The sequence below is a fragment of the Salvelinus sp. IW2-2015 genome, linkage group LG26 (assembly GCF_002910315.2).
Source record: "Salvelinus sp. IW2-2015 linkage group LG26, ASM291031v2, whole genome shotgun sequence".
NCBI classification, from domain to species: domain Eukaryota; kingdom Metazoa; phylum Chordata; class Actinopteri; order Salmoniformes; family Salmonidae; genus Salvelinus; species Salvelinus sp. IW2-2015.
Window position 1 is genome coordinate 36,197,275 of NC_036866.1, and position 26,339 is coordinate 36,223,613.

The 26,339-nt window shown below is 42.2% G+C and overlaps 1 protein-coding gene across 4 annotated transcripts in view; it reads left to right on the plus strand.

Annotated features, from left to right (window-relative positions):
- The window catches only part of srgap1a (SLIT-ROBO Rho GTPase activating protein 1a), a 167,571-nt gene that overhangs the window by 76,799 nt on the left and 64,433 nt on the right, over nucleotides 1-26,339 (plus strand). For all 4 annotated transcript variants that reach the window (XM_023970968.2, XM_023970963.2, XM_023970964.2 and 1 more), the window contains 2 exons: nucleotides 3,878-4,040; nucleotides 15,729-15,791. In XM_023970968.2, coding sequence (XP_023826736.1) covers nucleotides 3,878-4,040; nucleotides 15,729-15,791 — 226 coding nt within the window. The remainder of the gene's footprint in view (nucleotides 1-3,877; nucleotides 4,041-15,728; nucleotides 15,792-26,339) is intronic.

Below are 26,339 nucleotides of genomic sequence, written 5' to 3' on the forward strand. Positions count from 1 at the left end.
AAACTGCAGTTGAGGAACAACGAGAAAGTAATTCTGCATTCAAATTTTATAAACTTGTAACCCAACTTTTGAAAAATGGCCTGTGAATGTTTTGGTACACCTACTGCAGAGGACTTGTCTAAACCTATTCAGCACCGTTCACACCTTCTTAAGCCTTCGCCTCACCCATCTCTTTAAGGATTCATAGTGTAGTAAACAACCAAAGATTTCAAGCCTAAAAGTGGTGAAAGTAGTAGTAAAAAAATGTTATCTAGTCCTTGCCCAGTATCCTAATCTGACTTTGGTGCTACTCATGTTGTTCTTCACATTACCGTCTCTTGTAAACACACACTATATCAAATAAAATCAACGTTTATTTGTCACATGCACAGGATACAGAAGGTGTAAATGTTACAGTGAAATGATTACTTCCATAGTGGAGTCTTTTGTTTAGACCATGTAGCTAGCTAGCTAAACAATGAACCATAATCCCAACTCTAATGCCGCTTTCAAAACAACTGCGAACTCTGGAAAAAAAAAAAAAACTTGGACTGGGAAAAATCGATTTGAACGGTCATCCAACTCAGAATTCCAACTCTGGAACTTGGGCCTCTTTCTTGAGCTCCTACATAGATCATGCACCTAACGTTAGCTAGCTAGCTAACAGTATGCTTTAACTTGCAATAAAAACACCTTTCTGACAAAATTTGAAATATATAATATCTGAAAATGTAGCTAGCTAGACTCTTACCTGTATACATGGATGAACGCAGATGCCATGGTTGCCCTTTAGTTTAAAGATGTAATCCAGAGACAGGTGTTTTATACATCGGTCTTCTTTCTGTGTTCTCTTTTTTGGGCTCACTGCTTTTGGCAATCCTCTCTCTGCTTCCACCGGGCATTCCACTGATTTCAAAACTCGGTCAACTTCTTCCGTGACAACGACACCGTTTCTTCCCCAACATTGTTATCAGAAGACGCTATATTGTCTGGTTCAATTAAAATATTTTTAATTGAGGGATTTACTCATTGTTTGATTCGTTTTCAGAGTCCGAGAAAGTCAACAGCACGATCATCCTCCAGAAAGTAGTCCTTCACAACATTTTCCCACTGAGCTTTCAAAAAAAGCCGTGGTAGACAGGATTATCCACACATACTTGGCAGCTCATGTTATAGACAGAAGCAAGCTACATGGAAGACCAATCTGAAGTCATCTCTCGGCATTTCCCGCCCATCCATTATCTCAGCCGATCATGGCTAGCGGGAAGGTTAGCGTGGCAAAACTAACTATGCTCATTATTTAACAATTTCATTCTGATTTACAGATGGCATATAAGTTTAAGGCACATGAAAGTTCACATGTTCCAGACTGCATTTCTCTCAAAACGTATGAACAAAATGACATTCAAATGTTTCTCCTGTGAAGTAGTGACGTGCGACATACGCCTAGTTTCTTGAAACGAGTCATAAATGTTGCACAATCCAGGTGTGCAAAGCTGTTAGAGACTTACCCAGAAAGACTCACAGCTGTAATCGCTGCCAACCTTGATTCTAACATATATTGACTCAGGCGTTTGAAAACTTATCTAGTCAAGATATGTAGATTTTTTTTTTTTTGGGGGGGGGGGGGTATTTTTACAAATGTAAAAAAAAATCTTACGTTTTGACATTAAAGTACTTTGTGTAGATCCTCCACACAAAAAATCTTATTATATTAATAATAATTGAATCTATTTTAGTCCCACTTTGTAACACAGCAAAATGTGGAAGAAGTCAAGGGGTGTGAATACTTTGTGAATACTTTCTGAAGTCACTGTAACTGTTTCTTCTTGGTAACTTCCCTCTGAATGCAGGTCTGTATATGTTGCCACTTTTAGCCACTTTTAGCTAAATTGGATTATTCCTTATTTTACATCGTCTATGAAAAATGGTCTTGCGTTTAGCCGGGATGTTTTTCATTTCCAGTCCTGTCTTTTGTCACATGCACCATTTCCTGTTTTCCAAGAGAGGGAGAGACAATGTTTCAGGTCTGTGGTCCGGAATGTTTTGTCCACTGTCTGTCAGGAGAAAAACATCTGCTCTTCCAGCAGCTATCATCATAGAGTTATGTAGTTAAGGGCTGCAGCATGGGTCGTGGGCCAGGGCCAATGTACAAAGTTTCACCTGTTGCGTTGACAAATGCTGGTGTGCTTGCCTGTCTGACTGACATTCGGGGGGAAGCCCTTCCAGAGTTCTAGAGGAGAGCTTCCATATGGTTCCTCCCTGCTGGCCCTAAAGCCTCAGGCCCTGGCCTCTCTTCTGGCCTCCTGCCTTCCCTTGGCTAGCTCCATAGCAGGAGGAATGTTTTAGATTCAACGGAGTCAGCCTGCTGCAGGCCGCTGCTTATGCACAGCCGTGGCTCACTCTGTGTCTGTCTCTCTCGCTCTCTCTCAGGCCTGGACTATATCCCGCAGTATGCGGACAGGCAGGCGCACTAGAGGGGAAACGCCTCTCTTCCTGTCTTGTCTCTTGTAATGCACTATTCCAAAACTTTACTACATGTAAAGTACCTTCTCTAACAAATGATCTTACAAGGAAGTCTCGAGTCTCCTCAGCTTACTTGTGGAGGGCGCTCTCCCCTGTTGCGAGAAGTCCGGTCCACTCAGAACATCGCTCCTCCGGCTATGCCCCAGAAATGTCGTTGATACAAACTCTCCTTCAGGCGCAGTATGCACTCGGTGCTGATTATATAGAGTGCATGCTATTATATAGGGCATTCATCACCAGGGGAGGGCTGTGGAAGAAACATCCCTACTAGCTATTACTTTTATGAAGGGACTTGATCCACTTTAGGAAGTCTTAAAACATCTCGCTAGATGAGGACAGTTAGGCAGACAGGATAAACCTGTCAGGTAGGTGAGACCTTGATCTCTAAGCACAGATTGCAAAGACAGCCAGGCGAGGACACACGCATGCACACGCACATACATGTGCGCACAGGCATACTCGCTCACTCTGTCTCTCAGGGAGCAAGAATACATCCCTACATGTCCCCGCCTCTCCTTGTGCCTGTCTCTTGTTTCTCTCTCTGTGTGATTAGCAGTGATATGTATCATGAATAAGTTACACGGAACCCAAACCGTCTGCGCGCGTGCGCCATCGTGCATACATTTATTTTGTCCCCCTACACCAAACGCGATCACGACACGCAGGTTAAAATATCTAAACAAACTTTGAACCAATGACATTAATTTGGGGACAGGTCTCAAAGCATTAAACATGTATGGCAATTTAGCTAGTTAGCTTGTACTTGCTAGCTAATTTGTCCTATTTAGCTAGCTTGCTGTTGCTAGCTAATTTGTCCTGGGATATAAACATTGAGTTGTTATTTTACCTGAAATCACAAGGTCCTCTACTCCGACAAATTAATCCACACATAAAACGGCCAACCAAATCGTTTCTAGTCATCTCTCCTCCTTCCAGGCTTTTTCATCTTTGAACTTATATGGTGATCGCATGTACACTTTCATAGTATTACCACGACTACCGGAAAAACAGTTCGTCTTTCAATCACCCACGTGGGTACCTGCTTCTATAAACCAATGAGGAGTGTGGAGAGGCAGGACTTTCAGCGCGATCTGCGTCAGAAATAGGAACGACTTCTATTTTAGCCCTTGGCAACGCAGACGCTTGTTGGCGCAGACGCTTTGTATGAATGAACCTGAGCAGTCAGGGGAAGCTGTTTCTGTAAGGAGGTCAGCCATATTCATTAGGGCACTCCGTAGCAAAACGTTTTGCAACGAAAAATGTCAATGAGCAGTTTAGTCCATCCCCGTTTTGGTCTGTTTTCATATGTTTTGGTGTCTAAGGAATACAACCCAGTTGATTGATAGTGCTGCCTTGCTGTGTCCCCCTATAGGAAGGACCAGAACCTGCTGTCACCGGTCAACTGCTGGTACCTGCTGCTGAACCAGGTGAGGAGGGAGAGCAAGGATCACGCCACCCTCAGTGACATCTACCTGAACAACGTCATCATGCGCTTCATGCAGATCAGCGAGGACTCCACACGCCTGCTCAAAAAGGTAAGCTCTTCTGTAGAGGTAAGAGCTCAGACGAGGTGAGATCCCACTGATCTGACGGAAGTCGTTCCTTGTCTTGAATTGATCAGGGAAAACTCTGGTACCTCGTTATATTGGATAAATCCTTGGCTCATTCACATAGTCAGGAAAAAACTCTGGGCCCTGCTGCTAATGATACGTCTATCATCCTACAGCCTTAAAGCGGCGATCGGCAGTTAAAATAATAACAAAACAGACTCCCTGCTCTTGTTTTGGTAAAAAGCTGAGGGATGGGGCTAGAGAAATGTAACCCCTCTCAAATTCATGGGCAGAGCTATGGATGCACTGACTGATCATCCATAATACAAAAATTACAGTTTTATCTATGTTTTGAGGCTATATAGTGTTTGTTTACATTGGCTTTGTTTACAAACATTGGAGTAAGAAAGTTTATATTTTGGGTTCTCGTGGAGTGTGACAGTTGAACTAAGCTCATGAGGCATTTATAAGTTATATTCTTCAAGAATCAATGGATATATATCATTCATTTATAAGTCCAACAATACATGTAGCAACTGCTGATTGCCCTTTTTAAATAAACCAGGCACTGGACTGTACTCAGATTTGATGTCTGGCTGAATGTAGGTTTAACGTATTACATTACAAGTTGTGTTTGAGGTCATCTTGATAGCAGGTCATTTATTGGGTTGTGGTTTAGTTCTGTGAACTTCTATGCTGAGAGAGAAGAACCCTCTTCTCTACACAGCCCTGATCATAAGACTAAACGCCCTATCTAACCCTCCCATCCGAAGTCGGTCGCCTCGTGACCGAAACCCTGTTAATGCTGCCGCCGCCTGTTTCACTCGGACCGCTCCCTACCAGATTATGAGCTCTCCTATGCACTAGGAGTCACATGAACCGACCACAGTCCCGAAAATGACAAACCAGAGCCTGTTTCAGTGGGGTGCTTTGCGTCAACGTTTTTGGCTTTTTCTCTCTCTTTTGCTGCGGGTTCTTTAGATTCGTCTGCTAGATGGAGACAGAAAAAATAGTTATTTTATTCATCTTAAAGTGATCATTGTCTCTTGATGTTGGTGGTTTCATCTGGCTTGTACAGAGGAGTGGTCTGCTCTGCACCCCACCCCCACCCTCTGCTCGAACAACTGCAACACACACAGGAAGTTAAGGCAGTAATTTCCCTTTGATAGCAGTTAGAGGCTCCTGGTTTACTAATGGGCCAGATGTGAAGCTGGAGCGAAGTGGTTTGTCAGATGTTTCTTTCTCCCCCCGACTCAATCCACATTAGTAGTCTGTCATTTTAAACATCAGTAAACTCGTCAATGTGTTACCAATGATATGTATTCATTTTTAGGTGTTTCGATCAAGACTATATAATGTATGACGTTTAGTTCATAGCATCCCTCATATAAAGAGGTTTGCATTGACATTACACACAGTTCATGTTTCCCGTCATGTACCAACTCTCCTTATTGCTCCACCAATTTGTTGTTGGTTGGCCTTGAGCACAACAGGCAACGACCTCCAGTTACAGTAAGTCTTCAGTGACTGTGTGCGTGCGTGTGTGTTTGTGTCTCCCCTCTGGCTCGTATAGTGACGTTTGGCAGCCAGGGGCCAAACCAAACGGCATCCCCCTAGTGGGGTGCAGTCTGTCACAGAGGAGCAGAGACACCCCTGCCCTCTAATTAGTACATCCCATTGTCTTTGATCTCCGCTGAGCTCCAGTAATGATAGACAAACACCAGGGGAGGCCCCCCAGTTACAACACACTCAGTACAGGTTGTCTTGTTTTAACTCGAGACAGATGCTGTTTTGTCATCCTGACATCAAAGAGCAGTGTTTTTATATTTCCAAATTCTTATGTTTTCTAACTTTTTAAAGTTATGAGTTGAATCAGTATAGGACCTTAAATGACATATCCTATCAGGCTTCAGCATGGTGGACCTTTGAAAATAGTCCGTTGATTTGTGTTCATGCCTTCGGCAGTAGTTGTTTTATTTATGAGTAGTGGGTCTGAGCTCTCTGTGCTGCGGGCGCTCATGTTTTACCGTTGTTATTGAAAGTCACAGCTTACCTCGAATTGTGTCTTTGTTCGATGGCGAAACCTCTAAATACGAGTCTTGTCACGCAGTCCATTGATTGTCGGGCAGGTCTTATCACATGTATTCTCTTCATCATTCATACAACTGGTTCTTTGTTTTACTCAGTCATTTTTTATTTATGGAGGCCACATTCTGGTGGAACTGTGAGAACCCAAGGCTTGAAAGCCTTAGCTGTATGGCGGAAGGAAGGTATTAGTTAATCTAGTTCCTACATTGCAAATTGATTCGCTACAGTGGTAGGTACGAAGGAGGGTGAGGGAAACATGAAACAGCACCAGGTACTACTGAATTGGTCTTGGCATTTGATCAAGCGGAATGCAATGTGTTTTAACACTTCATTTGGATTAGAGCTTGACAGTTTACTGCCTGGCTTGGTGGAGTCCATTACTAGACTACCTTCCTGGGCTGCTTCTGTATAGTACAATCAGGTCAACAATTATTGGCACCCTTGATAAAGATGAGAAAAAAAGACTGCATACAATAAATAATACAAATACTGAGCTATATTGTATGCAACAAAAAAAGGGGGAAATTAGTATTTTTAAACTAAGAAAATTGCCCAGTACCAGGACGTTTTAGCCAAGAACCTGGTTGCTTCTGCCAGGAGGCTGAAACTTGGATTCTTCGTATAAGAAGTGGATCTTATACTAAAGTGGATCTTTCAGCAAGACAAAAAAAATATACCTGTTTTATTGTCACCTTCACCAGAGAGGTGCAGTGAAATGTGTTGTTTTATAGGGTCAGCAATAGTAGTACGGCACCCCTGGAGCAAATTGGGGTTAAGTGCCTTACTCAAGGGTAAAATCTACACAAATAAATGGTTAATTTACCAAAAAAATTAAACATTTTGCAATGGCTATCTGTCTCCTGTGGTTTGAATTGAAGGGTAGTCTATAAGCACAGACAAAGAATATCAAGGATCTGGAAAGACACTGCATGGAGGCATGGTCTAAGATCTCTCCCAATGTGGTCTCCAGTCAATATAAAACATTTAACAAAAATGCTCAGTGCCATTATCCTTTTGAAGGGGAGGGTGCCGGAGTATTGAAAACGGGGGTGGCAATAGTTTTGACCCATTCTTTTTAAGAAAAATAATAATGACTTGTTAAACAAAGTCTCTTTGAGCAATTGTACTAGTATAAAATAATATTACATTTTTTGGGGTGGGCATACAATATAGCTCAGTATTTGTATTTATTTTATACTGTCTTTTTTGCTCATCTTTATGGGTGGCAATCATTTTTGAGCTGACTGTATAGTAGCCAATATGATTTGTGTAGGCTCTCACTAGAGTTCTGCCATATGGAGCAGTCATGCCCCTGGTGCACCACCCACCAGACATGGACCATAGGAGTACGGTCCCTCTCTGGGGCCGGATTGATGTTGGAGGCAACGTGAAATCCATGCCCCCCCACACATGGCTTAGTGGATTCCAGTCTCTCCCAGTCTTCTCTCTCAGATGTGGTTAGCGTCACTCATAAACAGTACACTTAAAGGGGAAGCCCATTTGTGCTAGTCCTCTAATAAACTTGGCAACAGTAAACATGTCGTCCCCCGCAAATGATGCAGCGTCTAACTTGGTCCAATCAGTGTAATTATGTAAATGCTGGATCTCTATGGTAAGACGCATCATTCGGCCACATTTTTACGAAACTTGGTTAAGTGGGTCTGAGCTTTCTGAGATATCACGTGTGAATAACGTACAAAAGTAAGTATGAACGAACGTACGGATGAATAGTCCCCTCCCCGATTTAATCGTGTGGGATAATTATCCGTATTGGAAAATCCCCAGTTGGCATTCCCCTTTTAAAGGCCTAGTGCAGTCAAAAACATGATGTTCATGTGTTTTATATACACTACCGTTCAAAGGTTTGGGGTCACTTAGAAATGTCCTTGTTTTTGAAAGAAATGCACATTTTTTGTCCAATAACATAACATCAAATTGATCAGAAATATAGTGTAGACATTGTTAATGTAGTAAATGACTATTGTAGCTGGAAGTGGCTGATTTCCCCCAAAACATTTTTAATGGAATCTCTACATAGCTGTACAGAAACCCATTATCAGCAACCATCACTCCTGTGTTCCAATGGCACGTTGTTAGCTAATCCAAGTTTATCATTTTAAAATGCTGATTGATCATGGGGCGGCAGCGTAGCCTAGTGGTAAGAGCATTGGACTAGTAACCGAAAGGTTGCAAGATTGAATCCCCGAGCTGACAAGGTACAAATCTGTCGTTCTGCCCCTGAACAAGGCAGTCATTGAAAATAAGAATTTGTTCTTAACTGACTTGCCTAGTTAAATAAAGGTACAATAAATAAATAAAAACTTAGAAAACCCTTTTGCAATTATGTTAGCACAGCTGAAAACTGTTGTTCTGATTTAAAGAACAAATACAACTGGCCTTCTTTAGACTAGTTGAGTATCTGGAGCATCAGCATTTGTGGGTTCGAATACAGGCTCAAAATGGCCAGAAACAAATACATTTCTTCTAAAACTCGTCAGTCTATTCATGTTCTGAGAAATGAAGTCCATTCCATGTGAGAAATTGCCAAGAAACTGAAGATCTCATACAACACGGTGTGAGTCCCTTGACAAAACAGCGCAAACTGGCCAATAAAAATAAAAGATTAAGATGAGCAAAAGAATACCGAGGAAGATTGGAAAAAAGTGTTATCAAACTAAGATTTGTCTGTCCATGTGTTTGGATCACAAAGAAGAACATTCGTGAGACGCAGAAAAAATGAAAAGATGCTGGAGGAGTGCTTGACGCCATTTGTCAAGCGTGGTGGAGGCAATGTAATGGTCTGGGGTTGCTTTGGTGGTTGTAAAGTGGTAGATATGTACAGGGTAAAGGGGATCTTGAAGAAGGAAGGCTATCACTCCATTTTGCAACGCCATGCCATACCCTGTGGACGGCGCTTAATTGGAGCCAATTTCTTCCTACAACAGGACAATGACCCAAAGGACAGCTCCAAACTATGCAATAACTATTTAGGGAAGAAGCAGTCAGCTGGTATTCTGTCTGTGCTGGCCACTCCATTATAGTCACTGGATCTCAACCCTATTGAGCTGTTGTGGGAGCAGCTTGACTGTATGGTACGTAAAAAAGTGCCAATCCAACTTGGGGGAGGTGCTTCAGGAAGCATGGGGTGATATCTCTTCAGATTACCTCAACAAATTGATGACTAGAATGCCAAAGGTCTGCAAGGCTGTAATTGCTGCAAATGGAGGATTCTTTGACGAAAGCAAAGGACACAATTATTTCAATTAAAAATCATTATTTATAACCTTGTCAACTGCTTGACTATATTTTGTAACTCATTTCATGTATGTTTTCATGGAAAACAAGGAAATGTCTAAGTGACATCAAACTTTTGAACAGTAGTTTGTATTTCCACACTGAGGTGGGAATAATACTGAAATTGTGAAAATGCTGATAATGCACTTTTAATGTAAGAGCTGTTTGAGAAGGCTGCCTGAAATTTCAGCGTGTTTTGATGGGATGAAGTTTGGGCCTGCATGGTGACAACACCAGGCGGTGTAATGTAATCGATCAATAACAATAGCAGCTAGTTTTTAAGTTACTGATCAATCCCATTAGGCTCTCTGTTAGGCCCCTCACTCAGACCACTCCAAGACCGTCCTTGATATTTGCATGAAAACTGCTGCATTGGTCTTTCAAATTAGAGGGCATAGCCTTTAAAGGTAGGTAGAATAAACATAACCACGTGTAACACATGGATTTACATTAGAAAAAACATCAAAAGTCCCAATGCAAAGTTACACCTCACTTTTCCATTTTTCGAGTTTTTATTTAAAACTGATCAGAATTCTGAAGAATGTCGAAGTCATCCCGGAAAAAACATTTGCGGGATGTGACTTAATATGGAGGACCTGAGAAGCCAGTCTATTATTCCCCATATTGTAAACTGCAACAGAAATAACTTCAAATGTATAACTTCATATTAAACTGTCTGACTCACGCAGGCTAACATAATGTTAGCAGGCTAGATGGCTAGCAACATTGCGATGTATAATTTCTAATTAAACCAAATCGTTTGCGTTCATGACTACTTGTTTCAATACAATTTTCAGCCAACTTACAATAAATTCATAAAGTATTTGCTTGTAAGTTGGCTGAAAATTGTATTGAAGCAAGTAGTCATGAGCGCAAATTATTTGGTTTAATTTGAAGTTATAGATTGCAATGTTGCTAGCCTGCTAACATTACGTTAGCTCGGTGTGAGTCAGCCAGTTGTTATCCACACCTAGCATACAGCTACATAAAAGTAAACCAAAGTTTTGGAAATACTTAACTTCATCTACCAGTTATCAAATAATTTTACCTGTAAAGTTGGTTATTTTAACCTGCTAGCTAGCCTAGCCAGCTAACTAGCCTAGCTAGCCAACCACCACTGTCGACATAGCTAAGTAGTAAGCCAGAGAACTAGTCTAGCATAGGCAGGAATCCACAGAACGCAACAAAAAGATCCATCAGATATAAAGTAGAGAGAGCGGAGACTTACCGGTTGACTACCAAAGTCAAAGAAGAGTGAGGCCATTTGAGTTAGTCGGCTAGCTAATAGAATAGCGTTTTGATGTAAATCCACATTGACTTTACCTATTTTATCTCCATCACTGCTGACACTCTTGATGTACCGGTAGGTCGGTAGGAAATAGAGGTCCGTCGATTCAACCTGACAAACTGTTCCGACTTTAAAGCTTGCTTCTCATTTTTGATTCGTAACAAATGAGTCGTAACCCCATCCTTGTGGGTATTACTGCACCATGTGGGTATTACTGCACTAGCTACAAGCCACAGAAAACTACTACAACACTAACTCGCTCACTTTACTACAACTATCAAACGCACGGGAGAAGAGGAGTTGCAGTTTTTCCCATTGACTTACAGTTGAAGTCGGAAGTTTACATACACTTAGGTTGGAGTCATTAAAACTCATTTTTCAACCACTCCACAAATTTCTTGTTAACAAACTATAGTTTTGGCAAGTCGGTTAGGACACTTTGCATGACACAAGTAATTTTTCTAACAATTGTTTACAGACAGATTATATCACTTATAATTCACTCTATCACAATTCCAGTGGGTCAGAAGTTTACATACACTGTTGTCTGTGCCTTTTAAACAGCTTGGAAAATTCCAGAAAAGGATGTCATGGCTTTAGAAGCTTCTGATAGGCAAATTGACATACTTTGAGTCAATTGGAGGTGTACCTGTGGATGTATTTCAAGGCCTACCTTCAAACTCAGTGCCTCCTTTGCTTGACATCATGGGAAAATCAAAAGAAATCAGCCAAGACCTCAGAAAAAGGTTTGTAGACCTCTACAAGTCTGGTTCATCCTTGGGAGCAATTTCCAAACGCCCGAAGGTACCAAGTTCATCTGTACAAACAAAGTATAAACACCATGGGACCACGCAGCCGTCATACCACTCAGGAAGGAGACGCGTTCTGTCTCCTAGAGATGAACATACTTTGGTGCGAAAAGTGCAAATCAAGCCCAGAACAACAGCAAATTACCTTGTGAAGATGCTGGAGGAAACGGGTACAAAAGTATCTATATCCACAGTAAAACGAGTCCTATATCGACATAAAGGCTGCTCAGCAAGGAAGAAGTCACTGCTCCAAAACTGCCATAAAGACTGCACATGGGGACAAAGATTGTACTTTTTGGAGAAATGTCCTCTGGTCTGATGAAACAAAAATAGAACTGTTTGGCCATAATGACCATCGTTATGTTTGGAGGAAAAAGGGGGAGGCTTGCAAGCCGAAGAACACCATCCCAACCGTGAAGCACGGGGGTGGCAGCATCATGTTGTGGAGGTGCTTTGTTGCAGTAGGGACTGGTGCACTTCACAAAATAGATGGCATCATGAGGCAGGAAAATTATGTGGATATATTGAAGCAACATCTCAAGACATCAGCCAGGAAGTTAAAGCTTAGTCGCAAATAGGTCTTCCAAATGAACAATGACCCCAAGCATACTTCCAAATTTGTGGCAAAATTGCTTAAGGACAACAAAGTCAAGTTATTGGAGTGGCATCACAAAGCCCTGACCTCAATCCTATAGAAAATGTGTGTGCAAAACTGAAAAAGCATGTGTACGCAAGGATGCCTACAAACCTGACTCAGTTACACCAGCTCTGTCAGGAGGAATGGGCCAAAATTCACCCAACTTATTGTGGGAAGCTTGTGGAAGGCTACCTGAACCGTTTGACCCAAGTTAAACTATTTAAAGGCAATCCTACCAAATACTAATTGAGTGTATGTAAACTTCTGACCCACTGGGAATGTGATGAAAGAAATAAAAGCTGAAATAAATCATTCTCTCTACTATTATTCTGACATTTCACATTCTTAAAATAAAGTGGTGATCCTAACTGACCTAAAACAGGGCATTTTTACTAGGATTAAATGTCAGGAATTGTGAAAAACTGAGTTTAAATGTGTTTGGCTAAGGTGTAGACTTCCGACTTCAACTGTATATGGTTTCTTCTTTGTCAATGCACATAGTAGCTCATCAACGTCAACACTTGGTTTGGAATGTAATTACATGCTAGCATAGCTAGTAGCTAATGTTAGCCAGCTGGAACTAGCTACAGTAGGTAGCACTGGTTCTCCACATGATGTTAAGAAATAGAGCCTTGTGGGTAGTTCCGAAGATATCTGGAAATAAGTTAATAAATATCTGAAAATGCAAAAACATAACTATGTTTGTAGTTATAGGTAACCAGATCATGACTACAACTAAGTTACTAAGTCTTTGACCACACTGTTACTTTGACTAAAAACTCATGCTTCCTACCCTTTTAAATTGAATCATAACAGTCGTGGGCCCATAGGTTACAAAAAGTACAGGCCGAGAGTGATCACGATTCCGAGGCAAATTTTTTACAGTTATAATGAATCATTAAAGGATGGATTTACATTTACATAATGGGTACCTGGAGGAAAATGGGGGAGGGTCATGCTTTTTCAAATTCACTGAAATTGAAAAATAATTTTCAAGCATTCAGTAGGTTTAGGTAAAATATATTTTGCTGAAGGGAGGGCCATCCATTTTTATTTCGGAGAGGTCCGATTTTCTCCTTTTTAACCCTTATTATAATAAACGTTCACTTCATAAGTGAATGGTTTGTACTTCAGATGTTCCTCTCTGATTTACTGTGTCTTCAGTGGCCAGTGGAGTGGCTGAGGTGTCTGCTTCCTGTCAGAGGCCCTGCCCAGGTCACATAACTGGGGCATCTGCAGAGCCAGGAAATGGATGAGCTGTCGGATCCGTGCCCAAGCTCTCCTGAGAGGCCTTTTCATTGACCACTGGACCGCTTCCCAGTTCTCTCAATGGGAAAGGGCTAACAAGCGTTAGATCTAACAAGTTGACTGAGGTCCTCTTCTCTGAACGGAGGCTTCTAATGGCTCTTCCCAGGAGAGGAAGTGCGAGTAATTTCAGTGAAGATCTCACTTTGCAGCCCAATTCAGCTGTTGATAATGTTCATGAATACAGTTATGGACATAACAGCAACAACATTAAAGCGCTATTCTCGGCCGAGAATGAACAACATAGACTTGTTCATTTATTTAGATTTGCAGCCTGCATCACAAACTTGGGCAAGAGGAACGATCTCACCAGTCCATAACCTAGCACAGGAGGTTGGTGGCACCTTAATTGGGGAGGACAGACTCGTGGGAACGGCTGGAGCGGAATAAGTGGAAAGGTATCAAATACGCCAAACACGTGGTTTCCATGGTTTCCATGTGTTTGATTCCATTCACTCCGTTCCAGCCATTATTATGAGCCGTCCTCCTTTCAGCAGCCTCAGCAACCTACCTGGCCCAAAACTCAGTGCCCCAACCAGCCTATAGATCCTGCCCTCCATTCTCTAAATGTGCGTGAGAGCACCCTAGCTTAAGCTTCGGTGACTTAGTTCTATTTATACAGGGCTAAGTCTATTTTTCTGATGCCTGTGTGAATAGGTAAGTAAAAGAGAGAGCTGGCTGAGTAGGTGGAGGTGAGGGCCAGGACAGGAGGTGTTGACTAGGTCAGCCCGAGGAGACTGGCTGATTTGCTTACTTACGCATGCATGCACAAACACACACACAAACGCACAAACGACGAGAACTAATCCTCTCTGGTTTACGCCCACATGTCTGGACTGGCACTACCTTTTCCACCTGAGTCAGTCAGTCAGCAGGATTTAGATTATAGCTCTTTCTGGGATGGACCTGTGTTTGTTTGTGTACTGACTTCCTCCTTCAAACAATCAAATGATGATCTGACTAAGAGCCTTTCACCCTAATCAAGGCTTTGGTGCATTAGCCAACTCCCCTGTTGTGTTCGTTGTCACGCCAAACATGTATGGCATGACAACAAGCATCGAGAGGGGTTGGATAATGCATATTATTCAGTTCTGGCGGCCAGGTTAGAGATTCACTACTTCGACCTGTGGAATTCCTCAGTGGTCCGTAATTTCTATTGGATTATCATTGACTGTATCTGCAGTTGCCAGCTAGGATGTGTACGGATCCACCTGGATCAGTGAGGTTGGTGACCTCAGCAGAGACACTTCCTCATTGGTCACGCCCACAGGAAACCACAGATGTCTATTACAAGGCTATATGAAACCCCATGTGAACTACAGTAACCCTGGACATGACCTCTCCTATCAGATATGTGCTTCTCTCAAATGACACACACTGTTATTGTACAAATGTGTACCTTTGAAATGCAACTACTGGCACCCAGTATGATTCATATGTATAGTGAGAATCAAGTTCAAATCCACCCAACTTTATTTTTCATGTGGTAAGCGGCACAGCGTTTGGGTGTTTGGTGTATTGAAAGATCTGTCCTCCTCTCTGTTAACCCAGTTTGACTGACTGTTAAGGTGGGCACAGAGGTGACTACCCCTACTAACTCCAGATCAGATCTAAGCCCTCTCTCTCCCTCAATTTGGATAGTGGTGGTGGGATAGATCAAATTGTCACAGCCCTCTGAGGCCCCGTTGCTGGGAAAGGCCTCAACAATAAGATTAGGGTCCAGATAAGTGGGTTAGTGGGAGACTTTAAGTGCAGTGGAAGACTGTGTGATAACACCCAGGTAATATATACGCTGAAAGGGATATCCAAATGCTTTGTCAGATCTTATTATATATCGCATAAACCCACCCCGTGACTTGTATGTTACATAGTGAAAGAATAGGTGGCGTGTGTAGTAAAAGTGCCTTTAACCCAGGGGTTTGAAACTAATTTTGCCCGGGGGCCACACATCTGGTCTGCAGGACGCCAGTTTGAGACCCCTGCTTTAACCATGCATGAGTCACACAACTGTTATTTCCCTGTATTGAAAATATCAGAATGATCAATTGTGGGCTCATGTCTGATGGCATTGAGTGAATCTTGTGTCATGGTCTCTATGGGCAACTGTGTCTCTGTTTGATATCCTCGTTCCAGCTCTGTGCCCTACTGTACTCCTGACACTGCTTGTTTGTTCCATGTATGAATATGTTACTGTACTGCAAAGTCGACAGATGTCTCACATTGAATATGCTCTTTGTTTTTCTCTTTTTCAGAGTAAGGAGATAACGTTTCAGCTCCAGGAAGACTTGATGAAGGTCCTCAACGAGCTCTACACTGTAAGTTATCATTTCATTTCCTGGTTCCTATTTTGCTGTATCACTGTAACAATAGTGTATCAAGTTTTTCCTCATCAGGTCACAGTTGGGAACAACTCTCAGCCTGAGTGATAAATCATGATTCGGGCATTAAGGCAGGCCTCTCAGATCAGAGCCTACCTGGTCTGGCCTTTTAAAGTAGCTGCATGCCTATAAAGTAGCTGCATACCAACTCTTATGGTCATTGTTACAAGCAGATCTGGGACCAGCCTATGTGGATAATGCCACTTCAGGTCTCTGACCTTGGGGGAGAGCAGGGTGCTTAAACCACTAATCAATAGTTAATACAGTAGCTTTAATTGCTGCCGTCAGGCCTGGAATAGTAGCAGCTGAGATTCATGTGGCCCTGAAGACCCTGACGTTCTAATACTTCCTCAGGTAGAAGGGGATGGCTTTTGTGGTCTATATGGTCTTGGCATCTTCCCTTTTGTATAACCTACTCACATATATTGTGTGACGTGTAGTTTATGTACTTTTCCATTAATCTGGTGACCATGCTATCTGCTTTGTTAGACTTTCTAACCTTTGGAGGAAGATTTTGTTAGAGGCAGTGCCGGTTCAAGGTATAAGCGACATAGGCAGTCGCTTAGGGCCAATGTTCGCTAGGGGTCCCCCAACCCCCAAAAATCTTTTTTATGTTTTGCATTTTTTGGTGTACTCAGTCAGGCACTCAACTTCCTATAGAGAGTAAGAATAGTGGAATACACCAGGTGCAATTTCAAAGGAGGTTGTGCATCAGCAGTTTTTCCCTTATGTCAGTCACTGACAGTCACTCAATTATCCATGTCAGCGAAAAAAATGTATGTAATGAAAAGTTGGAGGGTGGTTGGTAATGGAGGACATCCGGTGGATCCACGTCTGGATGTTAAGCAGAATACCCTAGGTCCTGGAGAACAGGAGCAGAGTTAAAGGAGACCGGGGAGGAGACAGAGACGTGAAACAAGCATAGGTTACAGGTAGATCAGGTATATAAGAAAAAAAATACATTTCTACAGATTTATTTAAATTAAATGTTCGATTAGACATGCAATAATGCTAATGGCAGACAGAGAATAAAGAAATCATACCTGTCTGTAATTTTTTTTTACGTGAGCAGGGTTTATGAGGGAGGTAAGGGATGGTCCCTGGAGAAGATAAGAGAGAGGTGAGTTTGGGGTGGTGTCATGACCACTGGAGTCATACACCTTAATAGTACCTACCTGGCAGTGGAGGTTACTTACAGTGACCCAGTGGTTAGCTTTGACATACTTTGTCCCATGGGCTTCACCAAAAGTGTAGGGAGCGTCAGGGCTTTCAGTGGTCGACCGTCCAACTGCTCCAACTGGAGAAGATTGTTGGCTTCCACCGAGGTAACCCTAGGAAGACAAAGAGAAAAATATAATTGATAGGAAACCTAAAACTAGCTTTGGGTTATTTTGAGTGCAAATGCAAATAGTTATCTGACATTTTTATATTCACCTTAACATATTGTGACCCCAGCTAGGAGCGAAAGAGCAGCGAGGTTTCATAGGTCTCGTCCTTCATCCAAATGATTACTTAATTGGCAAACTTATACAGGAAATGCCAATGAACAGTGAGCCATCGTATTCATGCATAAAAAACTAATAATGAAAGAGAAGAATTGCAGGTTTGAATTAGCGTGCGAGAGGTGGAAAAAGTATTGGCATTGACAACTTAGATGGAAAGCTACTGAGGATGGTAGCTGACTGTAGGCACTCCTATCTGTCATATATTTAATCTGAGCCTAGAGGAAAGTCTTTGTCCTCAGGCCTGGAGGGAAGCCAAAGTAATTCCGCTACCCAAGAGTGGTAAAGCAGCCTTTACTGGTTCTAACAGCAGACCAATCAGCTTGCTGCCAGCTCTTAGCAAACTGTTAGAAAAAATGGTTTGACCAAATACAATGCTATTTCTCTGTAATCAAATTAACAAAAGACTTTCAGCATGCTTATAGAGAAGGGCACTCAACATGTACTGCGCTGACACATTACTGATGATTGGTTGAAAGAAATTGGTAAAATGATGATTGTGGGAGCTGTACTGTTAGATTTCAGTGAAGCCTTTGATATTATTGACAATAACCTGTTGTTGAAAGAAATGTGTGTTATAGCTTTTCAACCTCTGCCATATTGTGGATTCAGAGTTATCTATATAATATAATTAAAAGGGTTTTCTTTAATGGAAGATTCTCTGTCAAACATGTAAAGTGGGGTGTACTGCAGGGCAGCTCTCTAGGCCCTCTTCTATTTTTACCAATGGCCTGCCACTGGCATTAAACAAAGCATATGTGTCCATGTATGCTGATGATTCAACCATATACGCATGAGCTACCACAGCTAATGAAGTCACTGAAACCCTTAACAAAGAGTTGAGGTCTGTTTTGGAATGGGTGGCTAGTAATAAACTGGTCCTGAACATATCTAAAACTAAGAGCATTGTATTTGGTACAAATCATTCCTTAAGTTCTAGACCTCAGCTGAATCTGGTAATAATTGGTGTGGCTGTTGAACAATTTGAGGAGACTAAATTACTTGGCGTTAACTTAAACTGTCATGGTCAAAACATATAGATTCAATGGTTGTAAAGATGGGGAGAGGTCTGTCCGTAATAAAGAGATGCTCTGCTTTTTTGATACCACACTCCAAAAAGCTATTTCTGCAGGCTCTAGTTTAGTCTTCTCTTGATTATTGTCCAGTCGTGTCATCCAGTGCTGCAAGGAAAGACCTAGTTAAGCTGAAGCTGGCATAGAAACGGAGTGGTACGTTTTGCTCTTAATTGTAATTAGAGGGCTGATATAAATACTATGCATGCCAGTCTCTCTTGGCTAAGAGTTGATGAGAGACTGACTGCATCACTTTTTATAAGAAACAATGTGTTGAAAATCCCAAATTGTTTGCATAGTCAACTTACACACAGCTCTGACGCACACTCTTTTCCAACCAGACATGTCACCAGGGGTCTTTTCACATTACCCAAATCCAGAACAAATTCAAGAAAGCGTACAGTATTATATAGATCCATTATTGCATGGAACCGTTCTTTCTCATTTTGCTCAAATAAACAGCAAACCTGGTTTAAAGAAAAACATAACACCTCTCCCCTATTTGACCTAGATAGTTTGTGTGTATGTATTGATATGTAGGCTACGTGTGCCTATAAACAAAAGTACAGTACCAGTCAAAAGTTGATGCAAAGTATGTTATACAAAAATAGCAATAGACAAACAACACTAAGTCAATCAATTTGCAATAATTGTATACACAGTACTTTGTTTACCTCAGTCAACAGCTGCAGCTCCCATCAGTACACTAGATGAATGGCGAATACTCAGTGGAGGCCTGGACGCTGCTGTTGGGTGAAAAGAGAATTACCTTCAGGTTGTCCTCCCAACTAGCTAGATGTTAAAGAATAAAAAGATTGTGAGAGCTGTTTTTTTTWAAATTCAGTGCGGCTTTTGACATTATAGATCATAGTATGTATATGTATGTATAAAGGTATATGTTATGGCTTTTCACCCCCTGCTATATTGTGGATTGAGAGTTACCTGTCTAACAGAACACAGAGGTTTTTTTTTTAGTGGTAGCCTCTAACATAATCCAGGTAGAATCAGGAATTCCCCAGGGCAGCTGTCTATGCCCCTTATCTCTGTAAAAATAATATCTCTGCGTAAAGCTTGTGTGTCTGTATGTGGATGACTCAGCATTATACATGTCAGCTACTACAGCGAGTGAAATCACTGCAACACTTAACAAAGAGCTGCAGTCAGTTACAGAATGGGTGGCAAGAAATACACTACATTGCCAAAAGTATGGTCGTTGAGTTGGGAAGGCTTTCCATTAGATGTTGGAACATTGCTGCGGAGACTTGCTTCCATTCAGCTACAAGAGCATTAGTGAGTTCGGCACTGATGATGGACGATGTTCCAATTCATCCCAAAGGTGTTTGATTGGGGTTAGAGCTCTGTGCAGTGAGTGTTGCAACCAAGGACAGACTATTTTTACGCGCTTCAGCACTCGACAGTCCCATTCTGTGAGCTTGTGTGGCCTACCACTTCGCGGCTGAGCCGTTGTTTTTCCTAGAAGTTTCCACTTCACAATAACAGCACTTACAGTTGACTGGGGAAGCTCTAGCAGGGAAGAAATCAGACGAACTGACTTGTTGGAAAGGTGGCATCCTATGACGGTGCCAGGTTGAAAGTCACGGAGCTCTTCAGTACGGACCATTCTATTGCCAATGTTTGTCTATGGAGATTTCATGGCTCTGTGCTCGACTTTATACACCTGTCAGCAACGGGTGTGGCTGAAATAGCCAAATCCACAAATTTGAAGGAGCTTCCACATACTTTCGGCCATGTAGTGGAAGTTAGTCCTAAATATTTCAAACTAAAAGCATTGTATTTGGGACAAATCATTCACTAAACCCTAAACCTCAACTAAATCTAAATTAGAAATTAGCTAAATTAGCTAACATGAATAATATTCACGTCAATCTCTCATGGCTCAAAGTAGAGGAGAGATTGACTTAGTCACTACTTGTATTTATGAGAAGTATTGGCATGTTGAATGCACCGAGCTGTCTGTTTTTAAACTACTAGCACACAGCTCAGACACCCATACATGCCCCACAAGACATGCCACCAGAGGTCTCTTCACAGTCAGCAGGTCCAGAACAGACTATGGGAGGCGCACAGTACTACACAGAGCCATGACTACATGGAACTCTATTCCACATCAAGTAACTCACACAAGCAGTAGAATCAGATAAAAATACACCTTATGGAACAGCGAGGACTGTGAAGTCACACACAGGTACCAACACACACATACAAACACATACTTGTCATGACTTTACATTCATTAATCTGATGACTGTTATTTATCTAATCAACTAACTATGTTTAATTGTTACCCGATTTTAAATTAATCATGTAACAATTAACTCATTAGGAATTTGGGGCAACACTGAAGAGGTTGTTAAGAGTTACCATCTCCCGAATTAAACTCTATAAGGTATATATCTATTACATCGATAAACCGTCATCTTATTAATCATTACCTCTTATCATATCATCATTCTGAACAGTCGTAACCTCATGCATCTGCAAAAAACCCAGCCTACTCATAATTCAGTACTATTTAAAAAAATTGTTATTCTTATTTTTTTTATTTAACCTTTATTTAACTAGGCAAGTCGGGTTAAGAACAAATTCTTATTTACAATGACGGCCTACCGGGGAACAGTGGTTTTAACTGCCTTGTTCAGGGGATGAATGACAGATTTTTACCTTGTCAGCTCGGGATTCGATCCAGCAACCAGTTACTGGCCCAACGCTCTAACCACTAGACTACCTGCCGCCCTACTACACCAATTGATTTATTTATTTATTTACTAGCTAAATAACTAAATAACTAAATAATAACACAGAATAAACATACACCCTTTACATGAGACAAAGGTCCCTAGTGGACTGACAAGATATGACTGCTTATTACACAGAGATGGAGAGACAGAGAAAAAAGAGGGACACTTATCATGGACACATTGTATAACTATTCTACCATTAATCATATACTTTGCAAATGAACCGCCACCCGTTTGAAATAAGAAATCACACATGTATTTACGTATGTGTGTCTTTGTCCGTCGTGTAGTCCTGAACAGAACTATAGAGTTCACACCCTTCCATTCGCTCCTGAAGCTGCTTATTTGAAGATAAGCCTGCCGTGCCGATGGTTCCAGTGGGGTGATAAGAGTAGTGTACGGTGATTTGAGACTCGTAGTAGGATGGGATGGTTTGAAGAGTTGAGATATTTGTCTCGAACAGCTAATCAGCTGTACCAATGATTGTCTGAGAGGGGAGTTTGTCGCCTCTTCCTCCTCATGTTGATTATTCAGGGTTCAGGATTTAGACGACTATGGACATGAGCTGCAGCTCTTTGTCTCTCTGGCCTAAAGGAAGGTGAGTTTATTTCTTCACCTCATGTTGAGGTTCAAAGTTTCAACAATTTCAAACATGTAACTAACGCCTCATGTTTCCTGGTCTAAAGTTAATTTCATTACCAATGCTTTATATGCACTCTGGCCAAAGGGGACGGCTCCGTCCGTCTGACCAGCTCTCCGACCTCACTCGGGGCGTGGCTACCCACTTCAAATCAAAGTTTATTTGTCACATGCGCCGAATACAACAGGTGTAGACCTTACAGTGAAATGCTTACTTACAGGCTCTAACCAATAGTGTAAAAAATATATTAGGTAAGTAAAGAAATAAAACAACAGTAAAAAGACAGGCTATATACAGTAGCGAGGCTATAAAAGCAGCGAAGCTACATACAGACACCGGTTAGTCAGGCTCATTGAGGTAGTATGTACATGTAGATATGTTTAAAGTGACTATGCATATATGATGAACAGAGAGTAGCAGTAGCGTAAAAGAGGGGTTGGCGGGTGGTGGGTGGCGGGACACAATGCAGATAGCCCGGTTACCCAATTGAGGTAGTATGTGCATGAATGTATAGTTAAAGTGACTATGCATATACGATAAACGGAGAGTAGCAGCAGCATAAAAAGAAGGGTTGGGGGGCACACAATGCAAATAGTCTGGGTAGCCATTTGATTACCTGTTCAGGAGTCTTATTGCTTGGGGGTAAAAACTGTTGAGAAGCCATTTTGTCCTAGACTCGGCACGCCGGTACCGCTTGCAATGCAGTAATAGAGAGAACAGTCTATGACTGGGGTGGCTGGAGTCTTTGACAATTTTTAGGGCCTTCCTCTGACACCGCCTGGTGTAGAGGTCCTGGATGGCAGGAAGCTTGGCCCCGGTGATGTACTGGGCTGTACGCACTACCCTCTGTAGTGCCTTGCGGTCAGAGGCCGAGCAATTGCCGTACCAGGCAGTGATGCAACCAGTCGGGATGCTCTCGATGTTGCAGCTGTAGAACCTTTTGAGGATCTCAGGACCCATGCCAAATCTTTTTAGTTTCTTGAGGGGGAATAGCCTTTGTCGTGCCCTCTTCACGACTGTCTTGGTGTGTTTGGACCATTCTAGTTTGTTGTTGATGTGGACACCAAGGAACTTGAAGCTCTCAACCTGCTCCACTACAGCCCCGTTCATTCGATGAGAATGGGGGCGTGCTCAGTTCTCCTTTTCCTGTAGTCCACAATCATCTCCTTAGTCTTGGTTACGTTGAGGGATAGGTTGTTATTCTGGCACCACCCGACCAGGTCTCTGACCTCCTCCCTATAGGCTCTTCGTTGTCGCTGATCAGGCCTACCACTGTTGTGTCGTCTACAAACTTAAGGATGGTGTTGGAGTCGTGCCTGGCCATGCAGTTGTGGGTGAACAGGGAGTACAGGAGGGGACTTAGCACGCACCCCTGGGGAGCTCCAGTGTTGAGGATCAGCGTGGCAGATGTTGCTACCTACCCTCACCACCTGGGGGTGGCCCGTCAGGAAGTCCAGGATCCAGTTGCAGAGGGAGGTGTTTAGTCCCAGGATCCTTAGCTTAGTGATGAGCTTTGAGGGTACTATGCTGTTGAACGCTGAGCTGTAGTCAATGAATAGCATTCTCACATAAGTGTTCCTTTTGTCCAGGTGGGATAGGGCAGTGTGGAGTGCAATAGAGATTGTTTGGGCGGTATGCAAATTGGAGTGGGTCTAGTGTTTCTGGGATAATGGTGTTGAGGTGAGCCATTATCAACCTTTCAAAGCACTTCATGGCTATGGACGTGAGTGCTACGAGTCTGTAGTCATTTAGGCCGGTTGCCTTTGTGTTCTTGGGCACAGGGACTATGATGGTCTGCTTGAAACATGTTGGTATTACAGACTCAATCGGGGACATGTTGAAAATGTCAGTGAAGAGACCTGCCAGTTGGTCAGCAAATGCCCGGAGCACACGTCCGGGTAATCCGTCTGGCGCCGCAGCCTTGCGTATGTTGACCTGTTTAAAGGTCTTACTCACGTCGGCTACGGAGAGCGTGATCACACAGTCGTCCGGAACAGCTGACGCTCTCATGCATGCCTCAGTGTTGCTTGCCTCAAAGCGAGCATAGAAGTGATTTAGCACGTCTGGTAGGCTCGTGTCATTGGTAGCCTGCGGCTGTGCTTCCCTTTGTAATCTGTAATAGTTTGCAAGCCCTGCCACATAAGACGAGCGTCGGAGCCGGTGTAGTATGATTCAATCTTAGCCCTGTATTGACGTTTTGATGGTTCGTCGCATAGCAGGATTTCTTGTAAGCTTCCGGGTTAGAGTCCCGCACCTTGAAAGTGGCAGCTCTACCCTTTAGCTCAGTGCGAATTTTGCCTGTAATCCATGGCTTCTGGTTGGGGTATGTACGTACAGTCACTGTGGGGACGACGTCCTCGAGGCACTTATTGATAAAGCCAGTGACTGATGTGGTGTACTCCTCAATGCCATCGGAAGAATCCCGGAACATGTTACAGTCTGTGATAGCAAAACAGTCCTGTAGTTTAGCATCTGCTTCATCTGACCACTTTTTTATAAAAAAAGTCCCTGGTGCTTCCTGCTTTAATTTATGCTTGTAAGCAGGAATCAGGAGGATAGAGTTGTGGTCGGATTGACCAAATGGAGGGCGAGGGAGAGCTTTGTACGTGCATCTCTGTGTGTGGAGTAAAGGTGATCTACAATTTTTTTCCCTCTGGTTGCTCATTTAACATGCTTATAGAAATTTGGTAGAACTGATTTAAGTTTCCCTGCGTATGCACAGTTTATAGGGGAGAGATTATCTTATACCTCCTAAAATCACATTCCTCTCTTAAAAAAAATACTTTCATCACTTTTCATATTATATGCGTATTGGATGGAAAATTGACAGATAAAGGGGATATACTTTCCAAGTTAGTGTTTCATCCATACAGTTTTTAATGAGATCACAAAATTTAAACCAATATTACATTTGTTTTCCATGAATCCCCACTGACCATTCCCCACATTGTTATGTTAAGAATATTATTCCAGTATTCACTTTTGACCGTGTTAGAGTTTAAGAGGGAAAACTGTCTGTGAATAAAGACATTCCTTTGGTTGATACTAAAGGGGGAGAAAAAGCCCCCTTTTCTCCTTAATTTACGACAGGGTGTGGAGGTGTCAAAACCCCCACACCAGTTCCCTCCTCCCCTCTGAGTGGAGGTTGTTATTGTCAGGCATTGCCAAGATGATCTGACCCATTGTGATCCTCACAGGACTGTCATGACATACTTTACACCTGGATTGTGTGTTGTAGTAGAGTAGAGGCCTGAGGGCACACACTTAATGTATTGTGAAATCTGTTGTAAAATGTATTTTAATGTTAAACATTTGTATTATGTATATTACTGCTTTGGCAGCAGCTAATGGGGATACATAATACATACAAAATGGTTGTTGAAAAATGGTTGTACATAAATACTTCCAGTGATCTAATAGAAGTTAACTGCTTAATGTTACCCTGAATTGTGAATTTCTCTGCCCTCCTACGAAGGTTGCTTCAATGTCGAGATCAGTGGTCCCATCTCATTAATGCCATTAAAGTGCAAGCTACATTCAAACAAAAAGATACAATAACACTTTGTTTTATTTAGCTAACGTTAGCTAGATTGCTGACTAGACAAGCTGAGGTAAATAAGTAGTTAGCAATGTCAATCTGAAATAAATCTAATTTTTTCCTATTTAACAATATTTTCTTGTATAAAGACAGATATATGGTAAAGAGTGTTCTCTTTCCTGTCTTTTCAGTCTTCTGAAGCAGAAGGTAGTCAGCAGGTAGTCACGGTCAGAAACACTGTTGTTGGTGAGCGATTCTGAGGTAATAATTTTGCGCGGACTGAGCGAGCGCTTATGAGGTGAAATCGAACTAGAACTGCCCGCGTCCTCTGAATGCTACATGGTAAATTGGCGCCAAGCAACCAGCATAGCAACGGACGCTTTGGTTTGTTACATAGGCCGGTCAGAATTTTGCAAGTTCTAGCAACAGCCCTAGCAATGGAAGCTAGAGCTCATCAAATCCCATTGTGACGCAGGGGGACACACTCTTTGGAAAGGGGTACGCTATTTGGCATGAAAGGCTAGAGCCGGCCCTGGTTTAAGTTATAATTTGGCCAGTGGCTAGAGAGCAGTTGGGATCTTTCATTGACCAGAGACTTAGCCGAACACATAACATCCACTGTTTTCTTTCCAGAGATATTTTATCATAGGGCTTATTCTTGAGTGCATTAATATTGCAATCCTTCCCCTCTCCCCATTCCCATACCACAGGACACATAATGTGGCTACTATGCAATGAGGCTGCAAACTATACTAGTTAAGGGCAAGATAAATAGTTGATCTATCCTCAATCGTTAAGTAGTGAATGTGTGGCTCTTTCACAACCAGCCAACCACAGCCCTCCATGTTATATCAATAACGTCAAATGAAATGCATCACTCTGCACTGCAGGTTGTAAGTGCTCGGTGACAATTTAGATCATCTATTTAGGTGTGTAACCCTCAAAGATGCAGGGAACTTCCAAAATAAAGCAA